At 50.9% G+C, this 19,554-nt stretch overlaps 1 protein-coding gene across 1 annotated transcript; it reads right to left on the bottom strand.

Annotated features, from left to right (window-relative positions):
- Positions 1-10,233: 10,233 nt before the first annotated feature.
- Positions 10,234-19,112, bottom strand: TAB1 (TGF-beta activated kinase 1 (MAP3K7) binding protein 1). Its single transcript, XM_066550292.1, has 11 exons — positions 19,031-19,112; positions 18,113-18,249; positions 17,767-17,920; positions 17,069-17,155; positions 16,376-16,514; positions 15,794-15,907; positions 13,262-13,373; positions 13,011-13,155; positions 12,393-12,615; positions 11,948-12,104; positions 10,234-10,923 (listed from the first exon to the last, which is right to left on the bottom strand). Exons 1-11 carry the CDS (start codon positions 19,061-19,063, stop codon positions 10,716-10,718), a joined length of 1,509 nt encoding a protein of 502 aa, XP_066406389.1. The 5' UTR covers positions 19,064-19,112; the 3' UTR covers positions 10,234-10,715.
- Between the last annotated feature and the right edge of the window lie 442 nt (positions 19,113-19,554).

The following is a 19,554-nucleotide window of genomic DNA, read 5'->3' as shown; positions in this document are numbered from 1 at the left end:
ACAGGGATCGGCGGACTCTATTTAAAAAGGTCTTCCCCAGCCCTTGCAGCTGGTGGGGAGGCAGAGTGATGTTCTGTGGTTCAGTTTTAGTCTGAGTTCCCCAGGGCTGCCAGATTGCTTGCAAAAAGCTCGTTGCTCACAGCCAAGGCTGAGTAGATGTGCTGGTGCTGAGAGGAAGCTTTTGCCCACCCAGGGCCAAGTAGCAGCTATGGGAGCTGCTGGTGGTGGCTGCAGCCCCCTCCTCAGCCCTTTAGATGGGTCTTGGAAGCTGGAGGGTGGGGAGAACATGTATGTGTCTGAAATACCACAGATGCCTTGAGGACAGAACAAGCTCAGGCCTGGTGAAGTTGCCTTTAGTGTCAGTGGGATGGGGGAAATTGATGAGGTGGGGAGAAGGGTGAGGAGATGATGTCTGTTGGCTGCATCCCCCCTGCTGAGCCCCTTTTGCTTTTCTGGGAGCTCTGGGCCCTGGGGGTTGCAAAGAACCACTTGGATAGGCTACCTGAGGCACCTCAGAGGCTGGGAGAACAGAGCACAAATGGAAAGAAGCTGGTATTATTTTCTCCAAACACAAGAATATTAAGCAATGTAATTCATGTGTTTGAACACCTGGGCGTGATACACAGCAGAGCTTCCTCAGAAGCACAGGAGTTTCTGTGTGTAATCTAAAACAAACACCTTCTAGCCAATCTCTAATCAAGGCATGATGGATCAATGAATTAGTGTAGGGTCTTAGTTAAATAAGCAAGATCTGTGTTACTGTTGTTGGCCATGGCGGTGTTTTCTGACTACTCCATGCCACCCGCACATCCCTCAGGCTGATCACCCTCTCCTGCCTTCAGGGCATCTGCTCAGTGCAGTGGCCAGGCATGGCCCATCACAGGTATTTAGGAACAAGCTATGGAGTTTCAGGGCAGGACAGGCACGAAGGCTCAGGCTCCAGGCACGGTTTCCTCTAGCTGACACTGCATCCTCGATCTTTTGCACCGCACTTTGTGTGCGGCACTGCTGCTCCTGCAGGGCTGTGCTGGCCTTTGCACTGGTGTAGGAGGAGCTGCAGGGGTTTGTCCTGGTGCCTTTCTGAGGGTGTCTGCTCTCCCTCTAGCAGCAGTCACCGTGGGCAAAGTGCTGCACGTCAGCCAGGTCCCAATGAAATGGTTTGGCCTCACGTTTTAGACACATTGTGTAAACACAGTGCAAACTCTGCTGTATCCCCTCAGCTCCTTCATCTTCCTGCAGCTCTTCATGAGCCCAGCTGCCTTCCCTGTGCTGCAGATAATGGAGAATTGACTCTGTCCCTGTTGTGGATCCTCCCTGGGAGCTGTGGGGAGGATACACTCCTCAGGGGGCTGATCTCCCCTGGTCTCTCTCATTTCCAGCCAGCCTGTGTGCTCAGTGTACCCAGAACAAGGGGAGCAGGAGTGTCTCTCTGACATGCCTTGGTTAGCCAACAGTGGCACCTGCTCCCCTGTGGGAATGCCATGCTGCTGGAGTGACAAACTGGAGATATTTGGGGATTCCAGAGGAGAGCGAGGGAGATGGGGATGAGCAAGGCATTGCTGTACATCTCTGCAAACAGACAGCACCAGCACATGGGAGCTGAGTTCAGAAGACTGGGGAGCCCTGTTCTTAGTCCTGTGGAAACAGGGGCTTCTGATGGGGTGGTTTGCAAATCTTTTCTCAGATCTCAGCCATTAGAGGGGGACTAAATCAATTTCATAGTCCTCAGCCTCCCTAAGTCTGTGTTAGCACATTGCAACCCTCCCTGTGTGTTGGCAAGAGCCAGCCCTGGGATCTGTTTGATGGGAGGAAGCTCAGGGCACCTTGGCCGACACCACAAGTGTCCAGGACCAGGACAAGCAGCACAGCACAGTCACTCAGTCCCTCCTCAGCTTTCTGTGCCAGCACTATCCCTCTCTACCCTCCACTCTTCAGCCCTTTCCTACCCTAAGGGAGCAAAACCCAGTTTTGCCCACATCATCACCCTGCCACTACCTGTGCTGGCTCCTCTCCAGTTTCCCCAGTGCTCAGAGATGTGTATCTCACTCTGCCCCCCATGTGCATGGTCCCTGTGAGTACTGGCTCAGCAAGGCCGAGCAGGGTTTGCTGCGCCTTGCTGGTGTTTCCCAGACCCCCTGCACTTGTGCAGTTGCCATCCCCAGCACACCCCCCACGGTGGGAATGGTTCCAAACCCAGTGCTGCTAGCAGCTCTGCTGCATGTGAGTCCATTCGCCGAGCCCAGCTGGGGAGCTGATCTGGCTGAAAAAATCCTTTTAAATTTCTTTTTTCCCCTGGGTTATTTTTTAATCCAGATGAGCTCCTCGACCTGGTTTCCTCTGGCTCCTCCAAAAGAGCCAAAGGGCAGCCTGGGGGTAGGCTGGAGGATGGGGACACAGCTGAGTTCAGCCCACCAGCGACAGAGCTGCAATGTCAACAGTCCAAGGCAAGTTCAAACACCAAATTCTGGAGCCACTGCCTTCCCTTCTCCCCCACAGGAGTGATGCCTTCCCACAGAATAGCCGGTGCCCAGGGAGCACAGCCACTGCTCCCAGCTCACAGGAGCTGGCTCAGATTAGAGATTCCTTCTCCTCTGCTGCTGAAGCCCTTTGAAATGTGTTTACATACCAGGCAGGAATAAAAAGTCAGAATTTTATTGGTGCTTGGCCAGGGAATTATTCTGATTTGAAAATCCTCTTGTGACTTGGTTTTTTTGATCATGCTAGCAAAAATAAATGGAGGCACTGAAGTGGGCATGGAGAAATCAGCAGATCAGGATGCTTGGCCATCCCAGCTCCACAGGGCTTTGTCTCCAGAGGTTGTTTGACCTGGTGTTGCACCAACCCCTTTTGGTTTTGATGCCAATCATATTTCCCAAATGTTGTCCCCACCGAGTCCGCGTGCCAGAGCCCCTTTTGTGCTCCCTCCCTGCCATGTGCCCACACCAGATGATCTGCTTGACGCGGTTCAGTGAACATGCCTCCTAATGAGGCCCTCACAACCCCAGCACTGCTGCCTGGGAGTGTTTCTGCAGCGACACTGCTGCAGTTCATGCCTCTCAGAGCTATTTTCCACCACAGGGACTTCATCAGCACTGGGTAAGTTGGGAGCCTGGAGCCCTTTGCCATCCTCCTTTGAACTCATTAGTGAAGATGCCAAGGCTTGACTGGATATTTAGTTTGCTGGCACTTCCTTAGGCCTCTGTGCCCTAAATAGCACTCAGCAGTCATTTATCATCGCAGCCCAGGTCCTCCAGGCAGCGTGCTTTCACATAGCTGTATTTATAGCCTTGTCAATTTTCATTCTCTTTTTCAGAAACAGAAGTACTGATATCCTCTGCTGAAATTTCCTGTCGAAGCTGCCACCCACCTGTGGTTCAATAAACACCAGCCACCTCTCAAGCAAAGTTTGTCACAACATAATCTTCTCTCATCCCTTGATCTCCACTAGCTGTGGCTGCTCTTCTTCTGGAAACCACCCTCATTTCTGTGCTACTGGGCACCAAATTGGCTTTCCCAGGATGCAGAACCTTACTAACCCTTGGACCTCACACCTCCCCCGTCACAGAGTCATAGAATTGTTTAGGCTGGAAAATACCTCCAAGATCAAGTCCAATCATCAACCCAGCACTGCCATGTTGGCCACACGTTTTGATTTGTGTCATGGAGTTTGACTGCCCTGAGGACAAGAGAACCAGCGTGTGTCCATCTGGCAGTGAAGTGTGGGAGAGGCTGTAGCAAAAGGCTCAGTGCAGCAGAGTGACTCCCAGCTTCCCTGCATGGAGGATCCTGCGAGGTCTGCAGCCGGTTTGGCCAACAGCCCACGGGGCCATCTGTTTCTCCAGGAACCACAGCCCTGCTCCAATGCTCCAGCTCGAGAAATCGGTCTAATTAGAGAAGAGTGAAATGCTTCTCCTGCCTGGAGAGCCTCAGGTCCCCAGCCCACTTAAAGCTCCACATAAGACCATTAGCAGTGTCTCTCCGAAGGACGCAGTGGCTGGCGCTCAGCAGGCGGCCCAGCAGCTGTGGCCAGGCTGTCTGCAGGTGCCAAGCATAACAATGAACAGCGGCCCCGTGGTGGGGCTGGCAAGGGCAGCGGCAAACTGAGGCACATTTGGCCGCCCACCTTGCTTCCAGGCACAGCGTGGTCCTCCTGCAGCCCTCCAAGAGACACTGCCGGGGGCCAAGGAGATCACAGCAAGGGCCCCTCGGTGCCAAGCAGGTGCAGGACCTCCGTGACTCATCAAAAATGAAGTCCCGTGGTGAAGAGGACCAGCTAATATGTGCCTCAGCTAAATCATTGAATATTGTACCTTATTTCTGCCTAAGTGCTGTATCTCTTTGGGTTTTTTTTTCATGCTGAATCGAGCTGCAGTTCTACAAACGCAGAGTCACTTCATGCAGGTGAACAGCCCTCTGGAGTTTGGGAGGGAGGCTGCCACGTTCCTTGCTTGCTGCAGCAGGCACAAGCTGCTTTGCTAGGTCTTAATTACATCCTTGCTATCCAGAATTCTTAAATTTACCACTAAAGGCAGACAGAAACAAAAATGTCGCACTTTTGCAGTTCAGATATTTGCAGCCATGAATAATGCACTCACATACTCATTTACTAATGGTTACACTTCTCTAATTTCTTCCCCCCTCCAGACATTTGCAAAAGTGCTTTTCATATTCCCATCACACCTTTAGCAAGCAGTAAGCCATTCTATGTTTTGTTGCTCTTATCTCTTCTCTGAAAGCATTTATTGACTGCATGTTGGTTTTGTCTCCTCACCTTTCCAGTTCCCATCTAGCCTTTTTTTTTCTCTTTGCTTTTCCTTTTTTTGTTATTTTGCTGTTGTTGTTTCAAGCCTTCAGATCTCCAAGAAGTCCCTTGTGGAGCTATTTTGGTTATTCCTCAATGCAGCAGCTGAGAAATCCTGGAAGAGCTAATGACAGGAACAATAACAAAAAGTAGAGTTGGCTCCAGAATGCATTGGGATTAAGGGGTGGGGAGTTCAGTAAATTATTGAACTACCTGGATGAAGAATTCATATCAAAACCTATTTTGCCTTAGTGCCTGACTCTCATTTGCATTTAAGAGCTGTAAGTGTTTTAGGGATAAGCTCTGAAGCTGCTTCTCTGTATGCTTCTTGCTTCAAAGAGAGGGATGAGCCACTTCTCTCCTTACATAAGACGTGTCTGCAGGACTGGGGCCATCCTCCACGCTGAACCAACAAGCAGCGCCTGGCAAGTCCATTCAGAGATGAGTTTCTGTTTCTGCCCCCACACCCACCGTGCAGCAGCACCCACACCACACCTTTAGCCACTGCTACACAGGGTGAACCAGACAGTTTGCTCCACTTTGCCTAAAACAAGGCACAGGTCCCTTTCCTGGGATGGTGGCCCTCGCACAGCAGGTCTGGAGATGGGATGGAGACAAGGCCCTGGGGCTCTCCCCTCCCCCTGTGCAGGGGATATCCCTCTCCCTGGCTGTCTGAGCAGGATCCTGCCTGGCTGCCTCAGAGGGCATGGATGCACTGCGTTTGGCCATTGTGCTGAGCAGGTTGGCAGCCAAGACAGGCGTCGAGGGGCTCAGGCACACAGGCAGGAGGAGCCCCGAGTGCACAGGCGAACTAGAGCAGCTACCTGCTGCAGTCAGGGACTTTCCCAATCTCTGAGGCATGAAACCACTAATAGCTCTGTTTTGATCACACTACTTTGAAAGAAGCCCTGAATTTTCCAAAGCAACCAATTCTCATCAGAGTTTGGAGGCTGCCGCCTTTGCCCATTTTCACTTTGGTTGGGAACACTCTGAGTTGTTTGTCTGGAAATGCCCAACTACTTCAAGGAACCTCAGTTTTGGATGGCTGGGCTTGTGGCTGCTTTTGGAACAAGCCACAGTGGCTTCCCAAGATATTTTGGTGGGTGATGGCCACCTTAGTGCTGTAGTAACCACAAGGGTTTTGTGCAGAAGCATTTCTGTAACTTCTGAAGTGGGAGGTGCGGCGTTGTCTGCCCTTCCTGAACCTCTCGCTCTCTGAGTCTTGGCTTTCCTTGTTACCAGTCCTTTGGACATTAAAGCAGCTGGTTCACTGAGGACCTTGTGCTGCAGAAAGGGCCTGGTGTTGTTCTCCACCATCAATTGTTTTTTGTAAGGAAGAGAGAAACTCTTTGGCCAGCTCAGGCAAAAACTAGCAGAAGAAATGCAGGGTTTCTGGGTCGTGCTGTTTTTGAGAGATGAGACAGAAAGAAAAAGCTGCTTAGAAGACTCTTGAAACACCTAGCAGTGAGAGGGCCAATGGCCAAGCACTGCACATCCCAGAAGATTGAATCCTCTTTCCCATGCCTTGGAAACACCTTGAACCTTCTCACAGGCTCCTGCTGTTTGCACCCCAGCGAGCCCATGGGTGAACTGATGCCTGCTTGGGGGGAAGCATAGAGGGGAAGATTCACCTCAAGCAAGAAGCTGTAGTGCTGCCTCTGTCCTATCTGCCCTGGCTCCCTGGAGCATTTCCAGCCTTTTTCTTTCCATGCTCCACTGGAGTCTAATCCTGCATGCAGAAAATTCCTCATGCATTTTGCTCTTATTCCTTCAGGGCATCTGTTTTCTCTTTCATTCTGTCTGGCTGTTCAACAGCCTGAACTCAGTTACTGTAATCCCTCCATCTTCAGTGATGTTCTCAGCTCCACATAATAAATATTAACAGCTTACACGTATCTTGGGGTTCTTATGCAAGGGCTCCAAATAGCTTTATGGTTCATAGGCACATGGGGCTCACTTCATTCGCCAGCAAAATGCAGCCACCGATGAGGCAGCAGTTGTTTAGCAACCTACAGTGACAACACACAATAGTTAAGACGGAAAGTGAAGATAAATACTGTATCCATTTGAAACTCCAGGAGGGGATTGGAGTTGGCAGAATATAAGTACTCATGCTGAATTTTTGCCAGAATGCTCTGAATAGAATTCCTGTGCTTACAGAAAGAGCTATAGGATTTAAAATACCTAACCCTTCCCTGGTGGTTTATTTACAACTCACTTTAAGGGCATGGACGTTTTAGGGTGCCAGTGATGCTCTTCTCTGGAGAAAGGTGAGTCACCTGAGTAATGAAATGCACAGGATTACTCTAAAGCCCTTCCTCAGACATTTTGAAGAAGGAAAAATCAGGTTATTTTGTGTATAAACAACTATCTATTATCTGTCAAATTAAACGATATTTATGTCTTTGAGGCAGATTCACCTTTCAGCTATGGCTATGTCCACCCTGAGAAGACACCAGGCCAATTGTGGCATTTTTTCAGTGGCGCCAGAAACTCTTAGGTCTCCTAACACTAAAAGCCTTAATGTGGTGGGGGGAAAAAAACGAGGAGAGGGAAGAGGAACACATTCCTTCCTCTTCTGATCATGGTGGCTGAGGGAGCAGGGACTCTGGCTGAGGATGCTGCATTACCCTTGTGTGATCCAGGGAGCATTGGTGGCATCAAGTGGCACTTGTTCACCATATGCCTCTTCCCTATTGGAAAGTTCAGGTGTGACAAAAGCAACAAAGTGAATGGGGAAAAAATAACCTGTCTAAGCTTCAACTGACACCTTGGCTGCTGAAGAAAACCCAAACCCTGTGTGACTTACCCACAGGCCATGTAATGGAGCTGAGCACTAACTGGTGGCCATGACCCTTCCCAGCTATTCTCTGCTATTTAAAGATTTTGTTACAAATGGGTGTGCTGATCAGCTAATGGAGAGCTTAAAATAAAGAAGTCTCTGGTGATCCTTTAGCCACAGAGATGCTGAGAACCTCAGTTTTAGGTGGCATCCAAAGGCTTGTATCACTGGCCTGAACACCTCCAATGACCCTCAGACAGTGACCACAGCTCAGGGACATGCAAAGCATTCCTGCTACTCCCATTCTAGGGATAGAACTTCTCATTTTGACCCTTGTCTTGTAGGGGGATAGCTCTTAAAAATAATATTAGCTGCCTGTAAGACAAACTTACCCTGCTTATTCAGATCTTAATTTGCTAGCTTCTCTCCAGCAGTCCTGTGAAGCATAGCTGCACTGTTTTTCTCTGTCTAGGTCTTTACATTTCTAATGGTTTTGAATTTCACTGCAATGCAAAAAGGCCCCTGCTCTTGTTTCTAGAGATCGCCCTGGGTCTGTCCTCTTCCAGCCACTCCTTCATTTTAAAGGGGCAGGGGAGAGGAGGTTTTTCCACTGTTGTTACAACCTGCATCTTCCCCTGGCTCCCTGGGGACAATATGAAATACCGATATTGGCTCAGGAGCCTCTTGCCCCTGTACACAATGTTCAGTCTGTTCCTTTGACCTGGACTCCTAAGCCATGGCTCACAGAGCATGCACAGAAAACCTGCCTTCCTCATCTTGTTCCCAGAGGCTGTACAGGCACAGCTTAGTGTGATCCACCCTCTCCTACCCACTTTATTTTTTTGTACTTCCTAAACTGGTAATGATGCCTAAGGATCAGTTTGTTTTGTGTGATCTGCTTTATATAAGTGTGTTGGCAATTCTTAAACTTTTATCTGGAGCATCCACTTGCTGGAATATTTCCCATTGGAACAGTTCTCAGTATAAGTTCACAAATACCAGAGATAATGGGATGGGGCAATAAGCAAGAAAAACTTGTTTATACAGCTATTGAGATCTGTGCCAGGCTAGGGAACACAGAATAGGACAAAACCTTTTCAACTCCATTTTAATCCATACTAGGATCACACTGTCCTGTTAAATAGCTACACAACCATCTGGAGGATTGGGCCCCCAGGTCAAATGACATTTTGGAGCAGCCCTGGACAGCAAGGCCAGGCTGGGCTCAGATACCTGAACTCTCTGCTCCTTGCAGGGCAGAAGCAAGGGCAGGGGACACGGTTGAGGGACTGCCAGCCCCTGTGATGTTCAGCCTTGGGGACAAGGCACCAAACCTCCCGCAACTCTGCTGCCTTTGCCTGCACGCCACTGAACGTCACCTCCCTGGCAGGGCTGGGAGGGTCTCGACAGGAGGTGCCTGTGCTGGCACGTTCAGCACACCCATTCCTCCTGGGAACGACAGGAGGGCAGGGAAACGCAAGCGTCTGCAGGCAGTCGGGCAGCAGGGAACCCCGCGGGGCACAGCCGTGCCAGCGGCACCCGGAGGGGCACAGGCAGAGAGCCACGCACCCACCCACCCACCCACCCACACACACACACAAGGGATCCCTGCGGTGCCTTCCCAGGAAACGGGCATTTCCCACCGCTCTGATCCTGCCCACATATTTCTCAGTGAGCCCAGGTCTTGCCTCTGGGCACTCAGGGCTACTTAATTTATCCAAAGGGATAAATCCTTCTCTCCTACTTTCGAGGCTGGAATGCCACAAGTGCCTCAAACCTGCACACCACACGTCAGGGCTTGGCTACACACTGGCCTTAATGACAGCATCCCGTGCTGCCTCATCCTAATCCCCTCTCATTCCCCTTCTTCCTAAAGAGACAAGCCTGGATGCAAATAGAAACGCAGGAAAGAACCCCGGCCAGTTCTGCCTCTTGCCCCTTCTCCTCTAATGCCCTCTAGCCCTCTCCTGGCTTTGCCTGGTGCCTCACCGCAATGCCCCACAGGTACCAGTTGCTGCGGGTCACCCCCCAGGCCTCCGGGTTTGCAGGGAGCGGGGGAGGCTTGAGGGGACGGCTGGAGGCGGGAGGGAAGAGCCTCGCTTGCCGCCTGCCGTCAGAAATCTGAAGTGAAGAGGAGGATTGCCGTGATCCCGACGCCCCAGCCAGCAAGTCCATGCCCGGGCTCACGGCGGTGAGCAGGCAGCAGGACCCCTCCTGTCGCTGCACAGCTCCCCGCTCTGACACGAGGCTGCCCATCTGCGTCTTCCAGGCACCACGAGAATTGTGACTTCCAGCTGTGCACCACCAGCTGCCTGTACAGGGAAACTTCATTACAAACTCCACCTGCCCTCTACACCTTTCCAGATGGCCTACATTAAGGGAAAAAGCATGCATTTTACCTACAAAAAACAATAACCTGTATTTATGGTTTGACTCTAAGCCATAATTCAGTGCCAAAGCTCAGCAAGTAAGTAAACAGAGAGCTTATGCCTTTAAATCACTTGCAAGGCTTCAGGCCACTTTTTCAGCAGAAGCTTTCCTCCTGCAAGGTGCAAACCTCAGTTCAGGAGGAACAGAAGGTTTCACCAGGAGGAGCTGTCACACCTACACACGACATTATAAGGAAGAGAGCAAGCCACACGGGTGCCAATGACTGTAGCTATAAGTTATTTATTCTGCAAAATAGAGGTATCTTCTATGGAGTTGAACACTGGAATCACAGCATTATGAATTGAGTTGTGGAAACATTATGACAGCACACACACACACACACGCAGGCACACACGTGTACACCTACACACACACACACATAGCCTTGGCACAGGCCCGGCTCCTGCAGCATCCACAAGGAGCCCTCTCCACACCTTTATTTGCTAAAACCTTAAAACCTGTAGTGAGGGCTGCATTCAAAACCCCTTCCCCTATTCACAGGGCTTCCCAGGGCTGGGCAGGATTGGGAGCAGGGCACAGGCAACACATGTGTAGTGCACAAGATCCCCTGCTCAGTGTGCAGCACATCCTGGACAGGAGTTAGCTGTGGGCAGAACACAGCCCTCAGTGAACACTCTCACCCTTGCCTCAGTCTCTGCTCACACAGACGAGCACAAGGTGTCTGCAGGAGGCAGACACAAGTTAGGACACAGTCAGTGCTCCCTGCTCGCCATGGTCCATGTTCCAAAGCCGGTAAAACTCTGCGAAATCCACGTAGGGCTCCACACGGCCATCCTCATCGGGCTGCAGCGAGTGGGTGGGTCGGGAGCGGAACAGACCTCCATCCGAACTCGAGCTGCTGCTCTGCGTGTGAGTGTTGGTCGACTGCAGCGTCACAGTTGGGCTTTGGCTGAGGGGGGAGAAAGAGAGAACATAAACATCTTTATTCTACTCCACCTGATGCACTGGACAAGAAAAGCACCAGAACAAGCACCAGTTTCTCCACAGATCAAGCTGTCCTAGCAGACAGGTAAAAAGTTGCAGTCACTTGCTCTATGAGAGCACTCAAAGTGTTAAGAACTGATTGGAATTGACAAACATCAAAGGAATCTGATTCATATTAAATGGAAGGCCTTAAGTACAACCAGGCATCTGAGGAACAGAGAGGAAGCAGAAAAAAACAGGCATGCACTCTGCTGGCCTCCCCATACCCAGAACAGAACGAGCTTTACGGGAAGAGTCTGGCAGCAAGGAAAGCTGTTCTTGCACGACCTGTGCTGCAGCCAAGGCAGCTCCAGTACGTCAGCCCTCATTGTTTCTGGAGCTACAGAGCACAATACCACAGCGCTTCTTCACTGAGCAGCATGTACACACCATGCTGTGCCAAGGGCTCAGCCTAAACCACAGCCACTAACTAGTATGACCCTGCAAACTGGATCCAAAGGGGACCCAATTCTAACCTTTATCCATGTTTTTTTTTTCCCTGGGCAGTGCCTGTAAGCAAATCAGCTTCAGCAGCGCAGCCTCTCCAAGAGCCTTACAGGTGACCTGCATAGTCCCTCTTCCTTGCGGCAATGAAGGGCACCCACACTCCCTCTGTGCACAGCACCCAACACACTTGGCACACAAGGTCCAAAGAGAAGGGCTGCTCACTGCCAGAATGCCCTCCACGAACAGCAGCAGATGCTGCTCCCAAGGCATGTTGCCAGAGCTGGCTTCAGAGCTGTTGCTTCACTCATTCCCACTCCTCGCGCAATCCCTTTCCAGCTAACACGTTATGCTGGCTGTCAGTGCTGTAGTGGGGGGGAGCACACTCCAGATAAGGGACTGACTGACTGACTGACAGGTAACTGACAGCTGTCTCTGCTTTTCAACCACTTTATGCAGTGTGAGGTGCAGGGAAAACTCTGGGTAGCGAGAGAGCAGGACTTTACTTAGTGAGGGTGGGAGTGGCTTCGTCCAGAGTTGAGCTGCTGTGAGCACCATTGACCATCTGGCCTTGAGAAGGCATGACAAGAGACAGCGTGACACTTGTCTTGCTTGTGCTTTGGGAGCTGGAATATGGCACAGAGACTGGGTAGACACGGCCTCCTAAGAAGGGAAAAAACAGAAGTTATAAAATGCAGTTCAGACATGAGCAACTGCAGGTGCAGCACAGCAGCAAAATACCCCAAGAATTTGTATCCAAGTGCCCTTGATGCTGTACTGTATCCTGTCAAATTGTCACAGATTCCACAACTCAAAAGCCAATAACCTTGTTTAATAAGAAAACTCCTTCTACACCAACTAGCTCCTCTCCCAGTGTGAGGTGAGTGCTGGATCAATCAAGAGATCTTATCTTCCTCACCCCATTTTGTTTCATTCTCTCCCCCAACACACCTTGCGTTGGTGTCAGCGTGGGCTGGCTCATCTCACCCAGGGGGTACCCAAAATTCCTCACAAGCAGCGTCATGTCTTCGTGACGGGGACAGAACTTGGACCTCTCCCCACCACTGGCAAAAGTGTCACAGTGAATGCGCTTAACCCGGTCCACCACTGCTTGTGCCACAGCATCCAGTGACGTCTGCTTGGCAAACTCTGTGGCTATCATGGCTGCAATTTCCTGAGCAGAGAAGGGGGAAAAAAATCACCAAAGGAAAGATTTCTAGGAGATTTTGGAGGAAACCTTTTCCTGCCATCTGATCTAAGAGTTTTTATGGCAACTCATCTGACTGTGATGCTTACCTGCTGATAATGTCCCTTTGTGCCTCGAGTCATCCCACTCCCTTTAATGAGCTACTCCTAAGGGACAGGCAGCTGCCAAGAAGAATGGGCTTGCCAAAGCAACTCCCATATTATTAGACTGGAATGGGGTGGCACAGGCATTCAGCCTCGCCAGCAGTGACAGCACAGATGAGGAGGACAGCCTGTATGAGAGCAGCTGACACCAGTGGTGTGGTGTGACTCACGGGAGTGAGTCAATATCCACGGGAATGTTTCCCTTGTGAGCAGGCTCACCTGGTTGGCCTGCCCAGGCCCATGAGCTGCCTCCAGTGCTTTGTAGAGCCCTTCGGACATGAGCACCAAGAAGCCCGTCACCCCATCCAGCGAGTGCCCTCCGTGGATTTCAGGCTCTGCTATAATTGGCTTAGATTTAGCAGCACTGGAAGGAGACAGTAATTTGGCATTTAATGGTGACATAGTAGCTGAGAATGGAGCGATCATGAAGAAAAGGAGGGCTTGAAACCTCACAGTTGAGTTTTTCTGACCTGAGCAGTTCAATATCGGTATAGCCGTACTTGACTTTGTAATCTCCAATGCGCCGAGTGCTTTCCTGCCCACGAATAGTTCCCACTTGTTTTATTTTCCCTGCATCCAAGCCTGTCAGATTGAAAACCAAAAATGCTTCATTAACTTTGTGAAACTTGCAGAACTTCCTCTGAGAAAAGAAATATCCACAGTTACACAGAACTGTAAGAGAAAACGAGACACTGAAGAATCATCAGGAGCTAAATGGAGAAAAGAAGTAACTCTGTTTGAAAGGACACCTTCTCCTTAGTTCCAAGCTAGGAAGAAGAGAGAAGGAGGGAGACACACAAGCAAAACAGGCATAATCTGAATGCAACAGCTGGCCCTGAGACAAAGTCCACATCCTGGTCCAAAGGCACCAGCAGCAGCTGGCCTGGCTGCACGGGCATTTGCTGAAAAGGCAGGGGAACACCTGCACCTTCCAGCTCTGGACTGTGTGATGGGAGGAGAAGGCAGGAACAAGGACAACATACGTGAAGGATCCTGCTTTTTCTTCCAGCTGTAACTGACCCCTGCTCCTAAGCTCCACATGGCAACTTCACTAACACATGAGGAGACTGCAGAGAGAGGCTGTGGAGTCTCCCTCACTGGAGATATTGAAGAACCTGTACAACGTGCTCAGGGATGACTCTCCTTGAGCAGGAGCTTGGACCAGATGATCCACTGTGGTCCCTTCCAACCTTACCCATGCTGTGATTCCGAGAAAAGGAGAGCTGTCTACAAGAGGCACTGAATTTGCTCAAGTGCTCAAACTGATGTGGCTACTCCTAAAATAACAATGATCAAGCAAGTATTTATTTAAATAAACTTATGGTGATACAGGGCCTAGGAAGTAATCCCACCTTGAAAAAAGTTCTAACAGGGACCATCTGAGTGCTGCTGCTGTTTGAGGCAGGACTTGGAGCAGATGATCCACTTACCTGGTCTGTTCTAGCAAACCCCCTTTCCTCATACCTAGAGCTATCAGCCAGCAAACACTGAGATTTAATCTAGGGATGACTGTCCTGAGTACAAGGTGAAGGCAGGGGTCCAGCTGAAACTCCCCCTTCGAGTCAAACCAAGCCTTGCTGCACAGATGGCTCCACACCTACCCCAGCAGTAAGACACAAGTCCTCCATCTGCTGCAGACCACAGCTGACTCATCAACATGGCCTGGCTCATTTGCCAGCTCCTGGCAGGGAGGTACATGCCACTGACAGACACAAACACAGGCAGGCTCACAGGACGCCAAGAGAAGTCATGTCTAAATCACAGCAACTCTCCCAGGGTACTGAACAAGCTGTGATGTGCCAGCTGAAGAATCACAACATCACAAGACCTCTCCCACCCCTCCCCCAAGACAGGGGTGGCACAGGCACCATCATGACAAATGCTATCCCCACTACCTCTTATCACTGTGCTTCAACCTAGCCCAAAAACAACCTCCCTTGGGCCTCTAAACAGCCTGTGCACACTGTCTTGTTCCACAGGATCTTCCTTCTGCTGGGACTGTAGGCAGGAGCACCAGTGCTGCACCATGTTAAGGTTGGTACATCTAACAGATCCCTGTTCTCCTATGGACTGCAGATAAATTCTGCATTTTTGGTACTAAAAACACTCAAAAAGTCTCTTTCCCTGGATTCTTGTATTCAGTGTTCCATTTCACAGCACATATCCCTAGTGCAGGAGTAGAATGGGGATGAAAGAGAAATAGAATGAAAGACCTAGTAGCAGAAATTACCACATCAGGAGCCTCACCTGATAAGAACATATCTGCCAGGTGAATCTAATGAAGAATGCCACCTTAGATCTACCTAAATAAAAGTACAGGACCCAAGTATCTCAGTAAGAAGAATTTGGTACTAGCAATCACACAAGTGGTCTGGGTTAGCTCTAGACCAAGAAAGCAAACATGTCAAACACTGTAAAGGAAAAGAGAAATTGCCTAAAGCAAAATGTCAGCATTAAGAGTTCCGTAGTTATTGATGTGAGAGAAGTAAATACCAGTGCTTGGCCTGGCTCTGTCTGAAGTGAAGCTGCTTTTTTTCAGCAGCAGTTTGTACAAAGGCAAATTGAAATGTACCATCCTGAGGGTGAGGCATAACACAGAACTTAAAGCAGCATAAACTGCGGTTTGCCTCCACAGGAGCCATCATACATTGTCTGCTTCACTCCTACCTCTGGCTCTGTGCTTCCTCTCCTGCCTTCCTATTGACTGCAGCAACAGCTGGAGGGCAAATCAATGCCACTCTGGCAGCTGGACACAAAACTAACACTCAAAACTTGAAACAAAAGCGTAGTTTTCTGCTGGGTCAGTGAGATGAGCTTGCTCACCCTGTGGCCCCAGAATGGCTAGAAAGGCACAAAAAGAAGGCACTGAACTTGTCACCTGAAAACCTAGTAAGCTTCTTTTGGTGGTTATTTATTGTTCCTGTGGCTTGAGTCATTCTTGGTGCCCCAGATAAACAGTCATGCGATGTTCTCAGCTAAGAACATGAAACCCAAACACTCACCCAGCTGAGAGAAGCGAAAGAGTTCATCTTCATTCTCCGTCGTGTGGTCCACGTTGAGCTGAGTCACCTGCAGCCCATCCACCGTGGACTTGCACAGCAGTGCCCGATTGGTACCTGCAGTGGGAGCAGCGAGATGAGGCACCAGATAGCTCTGCTGTTAACAGGGACAACATATCCAAAGGGAAAAGGAGCAGAGACGGGAATAAAGACAGAAAAGAAGAGAAAGGCTCATGTACTGTCTCATCATGATCTCCAAAAAGCAGCCTTGCTAGCAGCATAGTAAAGGGCCTGCTAGGCAGCTCTCCATCCAGACCTGAGCTGCTACCTCCCAGGAAGGTTCTCTATTTCACAGTGAACCTGCACTCCTCCTCCCAACCCACTTTCCCTCTGTTCTTTGGCCACACGCACCAACATCTGCAGGGATGAAGAGTCAGGCTGATTTCAAGTGCTTGTGGCAAGCAGCAAGCATACTGCTGCTTGGCCACACACCAAAGAAACTGCCCCCCACATTCAAATGTCTCCCTAGAGCCCCTGCCATCCTCAGAAATGCTGAGACTGAGCCACTGACAAAAACCAACTCACCCACATTGGCGATGTAGAGTTTGTTGTTGAGAACGACAGCCACAATAGCCATGGCTCCTCCAGAGATCTCCTGCTCTACAACCTTCAATCTCTCCACAATCTTCTGGTACTGAGGAGGGAGTTGGTGGTGAGGGACACCCTGGAAGCCAAAATGAGGGGGAAGCTTAAACACACAGTCCACAACACAGAAATCACAGCTGGAATAAAAATTCTGCAGGGAGGGGACTCATCTTGACATGCCTTGGCCTTGTGTGATGCCTGTACAAGACATACAATTTTCTGTTCAATCTTATTGAATGACACAGCTTTGATATAATTCTGGAGAGGACAGTCCAGTACACTTGAAGCCCATACTTGTCCAGATGCCATGCAGATGTGAGGCCTTTCCTCTCATCTGCATGGCTTTGTCCTGGAAGAGCCACATGTAGAGGCTGAACTCCTCTCTGTGATACACCCAGCTCCTTACTCAGATGACCAATGTCAGGTCTAAGCAGTGCCAGTACGAACACTGGGAACTCTGGGAAATGGACCAAGGCACTTGCTGCTCTTCATGCAAGCTTCCAGAAGAGAACCATGGAGAAGTAACTTTCACTTACAGCCTCCCTTGGATCAAACTGATTAATGTGCCCGAACCTCACCCAGCAAGCTGGAAGGTGGGACCTCCAGCAAGCTCTGCTCTTAAGGTCACATTACCTCTGGTAGCTGAGACTGCAGGCTGGCCTTCTCTGCTAAGGCATCATCAATGGACTCCAGGAAACTTCTTTCCACCACATCAAAAGCCTAAAAAAGGCCATAAAGAGAAACAAAGCACTTATTTGATGCCTACAGACTTTGGGGTACTCATCCTCACCTCTCTAAGACCAGCTCATAAGAGTGGATGATCACTGTACATACAGAGTTTCAAGGACCACTACAGCACATTGAAACAATTGTTTCAGCACAACCAGTTAACAGCTTGTAAAAACAATCTGCAACAACTCAAAACAGAAGACAACACCATAAAAATTACATTCACAGCAATGTCAGAGACCTATCTGATCTTGTCTGTTGATCCTGTCATTCAAGAAAGCACACTCACAAATCCATCTCCCCACACATTACCTTCTCCCCTTCACTCACTGTCATCTCCTTCACAGGCTGACTTGTTCCTACACGTCCAGGGAAGGCTGGCTGCAGCTTCCTGGAGAGCTCTCAGCACTGTGCTGACGGAGCCAGGGGACAGATGGGATGAGGCAGGAGTGAAACAAAGCACTACAGATGCTCAGGATGAGTGCAACTGCAACCACCAGATGTTTCCAACCCCCACAGAAACCAGATGCTGTTCCCCTGATGGCAAAGAGGAGGTGGGTAATGCAAGAAGCAGGAGCAGCTCCCACTCAAAGCTTCTTTACCTGCAGCAGAACTCGACGCACGTCAGCATCGCTGTGATCTGCGTGGAGCTGGCCCAGCAGCAGTTCTGCAGAGAGCCTCTGACCCACAAAGTTGGTGACTCGGTTGCCATCGTAGCCATTGAAGACACCATAGAGGTAGCAGTTGTTCTCACTCCTGCCAAGAGGGCAGAAGCAAAGAGGTCACAGATCTCTGTAAGACATAGATATAAGTAGCAAATTCCCATAGACATGCTTTTGCATGCTCAGGCCCCACCCTCTTCTTCCACATCCTGTGTGACAAACTAAATACCTCTTCCACGTGCACTTGTGCCAGCAGGAGTCAGTGTCCCAGGTGCAACCCACTTACCTGAATTTTAACCAGTTATCTTCCAAGGGGTGACCCTCTGTCCCTTTGCCATCTGCACTGTAGGAACGGTTTGGAGCTGAGCCCACCCCAGAGAGATGGCAGGATGGTAAGTCATCTGTCCAACTGGGCTGCTGTTCCTGGCAGGAAGAGGAAAGAGACCATGTAAACCCCAAGCAAGCTGAAGTGAAGATCGTGGTGCAGTACAGGTCACCAGTCCACCCCTACCCTCTTCTCAACCCTTCTCCCTTTGCTAACTAATAGCACAGCTAATAACTCCACATTTCTTTCTGCAGAACAGCATCACTTACCACGTCCCTTCCCTCTGAAGCTGAGCTCTGGCTGTACTCTGGCTCTTGTTAACAAGAAGCCAGATGCGAAATTTGCACACAAGTTTTGCACTCCATACAGCACAGCACAGCACTAGCTTAGCTATTCCTATGGTGAATCAGATCCTCATGCACCCCTGCCACGGGAGTGCAGGGAAAGCTCTGGATTCTCCCAGGACTACTCAACCAGGACAAGGCACTGGGGCCTGATGCTGCAGCCAGCAATGAGAGAGACATCCCTGGGGCCGCCATCTCCAGCCAGGCCTGCAGGCGCCAGCTGCCCCCTCACACAGCGGGCACCCCGAAGCCCGCAGCACCGGCACGGCCCCCCAGCCACCTGTGGCCCACTGCGCGCTGCAGAGCGGCCGGTCCGGCAGCGTGCGGGCCGCTGACCACGGCGGGACCCCCGCAGTCCGGGCCCCTGCCCTGAGGCGGCAAAGGGGGCGGGAGAGCAGCAACCCACCGCCCGCGGCGGGGGAACCTCCCCCTTCCCACACGGCAGCGCGGGGGGCGGGTGAGGAGGAGGCCCGGGGACTCCCTCGCACCCACCTGGGGGGTGCGTGTGCTCGGAGGGGGGGAAGATGCCACTCACACTCTGCAGCAGACTCCTCCTCTGCGCCGCCATCTTGCAGCGGGAGCGGCCGCCTCCCTCCCTCACGCCCGCCCTCCGCCGCCACAGCTCGGCCCGCTCAGGCCCCGCCCCCGCGCCAGGCGGCGCCGGGCAGGGCCCGGGCCAAAGCCACGGAACCGGAACGCCTGGAAGTGCGCCTGGCCTTACACCTTCCTTCTGCGGAGTGCAGGTCTCCATTTCCTACCTGTGGCCTTCAGGTGTGTGAGAAAGAAGCGCCTGTTGACCGCCACTGCCAGCGTGTGTGTGTGTGGAGGAGGAGGAAAGAGGAGCAGCGTTGTGAGGATCATATAATCATGGGATCATCAGGTTTGGAAGGGACGTGTGAGATCGTCCAGTCCACTTGTCCGCCCAGCATTGCCACTGTAAGCCCTAAGACACATCACGCAGCGCCAGATGTAGATGCTGCTTGAACACCCCCAGGGATGGGAACACCCCCATCACGTCTGCGGGCAGCTTATTTCAATGCCCGACCACCATAACAGTGG

Source organism: Molothrus aeneus, chromosome 5, assembly GCF_037042795.1.
Source record: "Molothrus aeneus isolate 106 chromosome 5, BPBGC_Maene_1.0, whole genome shotgun sequence".
Classification (NCBI taxonomy): Eukaryota; Metazoa; Chordata; class Aves; order Passeriformes; family Icteridae; genus Molothrus; species Molothrus aeneus.
Note: the sequence above shows the minus strand (reverse complement) of the source record. Positions and strands in the feature narration are given on the sequence as shown.

Bases quoted from the DNA above. Each gene is read 5' to 3' on its own strand.
- TAB1 (XM_066550292.1), bottom strand. From the start codon at position 19,063: ATGGCGGCGCAGAGGAGGAGTCTGCTGCAGAGT. The intron at 15,908-16,375 runs GTGAGTTGGTTT...CTCCCACTGCAG, and splicing joins ACTCTACATCGCCAATGTGG to GTACCAATCGGGCACTGCTG. The intron at 13,156-13,261 runs GTCAGAAAAACT...GTCTCCTTCCAG, and splicing joins ACCGATATTGAACTGCTCAG to TGCTGCTAAATCTAAGCCAA.